Below are 2725 nucleotides of genomic sequence, written 5' to 3'. Positions count from 1 at the left end.
GGAGACCTTGGAGAGCGTTAACTGACTGTGGCATAAAAATCATGGGCCTGAATATGTGTTATGTCAATATGAGTCGAAAAAGGATATAGAGTGAAATAAACTAAGCAAACCTTTAACAGCTCTCCCAAACCTGCATCCCTGAAAAGGTAACAGTTCTGTGTTCACTTTAAAACTAGCTTTGAACCTGATACATTCCCAAGTAATCTTTGAGGCCCAGACTCTCTTTACCATTTATCTCTGTCAATGAAATGAACTTCAAGATAGGATGGAAAAACGGAGCTAATATCACCATAAATTATTCATGTAGATTAGAGAAAATACAGTTTCACAACTTTCACTGAACAACATTTGCACCATTATGAGTGTTTTTATTAAGGCATTTACCAAATCCACCTTTATAGCTACAGAAAAAAATAAAAAGCTAAAATCTTAAACTAAAAGTAGTATAACTGATGGAGGTAAATTCATTCAAACTGAATAATTATAACAGAACATAAAGAAACAGTTCACCTGTGTTACCTTCTTCATAACATATAGAACAGGAGAAAGAAAAGTAAATCTTTATGACAGAACAGTAACTCAGAGACTGCAATACCAGCAAAGATCTTCCAGTTTTGCTCAGCAGAAAACTGAATCTTCCCAGCTGAATCAATAAACACAATGAGTGCATCTTTTTTTTTTTTTTTTTTTTACTACAAAGAAACTTTATTTGTTCAAAAACACCCTGAACCCCAAATAATCTCAGCAGCTTGGCTGATGCTGCAGTTCTAGCTCTCATATGCAGGCAGAGGTTGGTATTTGACCCTGGAGGTTTTGGTTTTGTAGATGATGACGCCGCAGACCATCCCAACAGCAGCAAGGAGACATCCAGCCACAAACACCAGGTTCAGGTTCAGGTTGACAGCTGCAGACGAGAGGAACACGGTGCTGATGGAGTCCTGTCCACATTTTATCTGCTGCTCATAAACCTCATCATACCATCTCCTCACCTGAGCCTCCTCTGGGGTCCGCTTCACGCTTCAGACGCAAAGGACCCTGGGAAACGAAGTGCTTTCCGCTCTCGATCACAGCCTCTCTCTTGTTGCGGAAGTTGTGCATCGTGGAGTTGCTGCATCCCAGTGAGCACCTGGTGTTGGGGTTTCCTGCTTCACACATCATGACGGTGCAGCTGATGTACACCTGAACTCAAAAACACAGCCATGAACAGAAACCACTCCCTCTGGTGGACAAAAAACAGAGCTGCACTCAAAAACCTTAATTTTTTTTTAAATAGATGCACATTTGGAAATACAAAGTTTATTAAATTTGTGGGAAAAACACCACTTCAGTTAATAATATTTGCCAGGACAGTTTATTATTCACCTGATCATGCAGCCCGATGAACTTGAAGGCCTCCATGCTGAACCTGAACTGCCTGTTGTTGGAGGTGGAGTTGATCTGCAGAGTCGGGTCAACTTTGCACCTGAATGAGACCAAAGGCTCACATCAGCTGCATTAGACTGAGATCAGCTTTATCGACCATCAAACCCTCTTTGAAGTTGATCAAAGAAGCTAGTTCTTTATTTGTCTTTTGATGGGAAAACTAATTTGGCTTTCGCGCATCACCTCTCTGCTAAAACCCTAACACTGCCTCCCTGTAACTCAGAGAATAGACTTCTGTTAGTTTATAAATCACTGAAGGCTTCGCACCACAATACATTAAAGATCTGCTGCTGTTGTATCAACCTTCCAGACCTCTCAGGTCTTCTGGTTCTGCTCTGGAATAACATTTTGCTGATAAAATGTTATGTTCGCTCTCAAATTTATGTTTATATATGATGTTTTTATGATATTTTAATTGTGCTATACAAAAAACTTGAATGATTTAATAGAATTTTTGTTTTTTCGTTGCCTACTTGTTTAGTTAGATATCAGTTTTAAGAATACATCTTTACCACTGTGTGCACCACTAGCATGACGCTGGAAAGCCACGCCTCACCCGTTCTCAATGATGGAGTAGGTTGGATGGTAGTTGGGGTTGTCATACGGTGCAGCTCTGCAGGACTCCACAAACATCTCGGTGTTGTTGACAGAGGAGCTGGCGTCCAGCTGCATGTAGATCCTGTTTCCGATGTCAAACTCCAGCGGGTATGAGTTTGGGTCATACTTGGCTTCAAACTGGTCATTCTGGTAGAACTCAAACTGGTATGTGAAGGTGCCGAAGCCTTTCTCCCACACCGTGACGTTCTTTCTGTGTGCTGAGAAGCTCAGCGTCACATTCCCCCGTTTGGGGTACTGGCAGTAGAACCGGGCCTCCACCAGGTGCTTCCTGGTGATCAGAGCATTTGGGTCATCACTGCCCGTCGTGATCTCATTCTTGAAAATGAGGTAGTCGTCGTCTTCCTGCAGAGGGAGTGGTCTGTGTTAAAACGGGACTGACTGGAGGTAATGAGTGTGATGCATCAAACCGCTCTCACCTCGATCTGAGTCCCACATTCGTTGAGGGGAATGATGGCGACGATGTGAGAGCTGTTGGAGTGCCTCCGAAGGCTGCAGATGGTGTTGCTGGGGTCACTGAGGCGAAGATGATCCTCCTGGAGTCCAAACAAGGAAGCTTTGTCAACCTCAACCTTCATTGTGGATTCGGTGCAGGTCACTGTGGCTTCAACTGGAACAAACAGATGTTTTAAATAATTAGTAGGCAACAAAAAATAGCCTGAAATTTAAACTAACATGAATAATTTCT

The 2725-nt window shown here is 42.5% G+C and overlaps 1 protein-coding gene across 1 annotated transcript in view; it reads right to left on the bottom strand.

The window, feature by feature from the left end:
- Positions 1-737: 737 nt before the first annotated feature.
- Positions 738-2725, bottom strand: part of LOC106945554 (CUB and zona pellucida-like domain-containing protein 1) — a 10103-nt gene continuing 8115 nt past the window's right edge. The window contains exons 6-10 of the mRNA XM_015029301.1: positions 2457-2647; positions 1979-2382; positions 1363-1462; positions 990-1179; positions 738-904 (exon numbers count right to left, since the gene is read on the bottom strand). Coding sequence (XP_014884787.1) covers positions 768-904; positions 990-1179; positions 1363-1462; positions 1979-2382; positions 2457-2647 — 1022 coding nt within the window. The 3' untranslated portion in view covers positions 738-767. The remainder of the gene's footprint in view (positions 905-989; positions 1180-1362; positions 1463-1978; positions 2383-2456; positions 2648-2725) is intronic.

The sequence above is a fragment of the Poecilia latipinna genome, unplaced genomic scaffold (genome assembly GCF_001443285.1).
Source record: "Poecilia latipinna isolate Pla-1442-1.1 unplaced genomic scaffold, P_latipinna-1.0 Scaffold150, whole genome shotgun sequence".
Taxonomy (NCBI): domain Eukaryota; kingdom Metazoa; phylum Chordata; class Actinopteri; order Cyprinodontiformes; family Poeciliidae; genus Poecilia; species Poecilia latipinna.
This window is presented reverse-complemented; position numbering and strand designations above follow the sequence as displayed.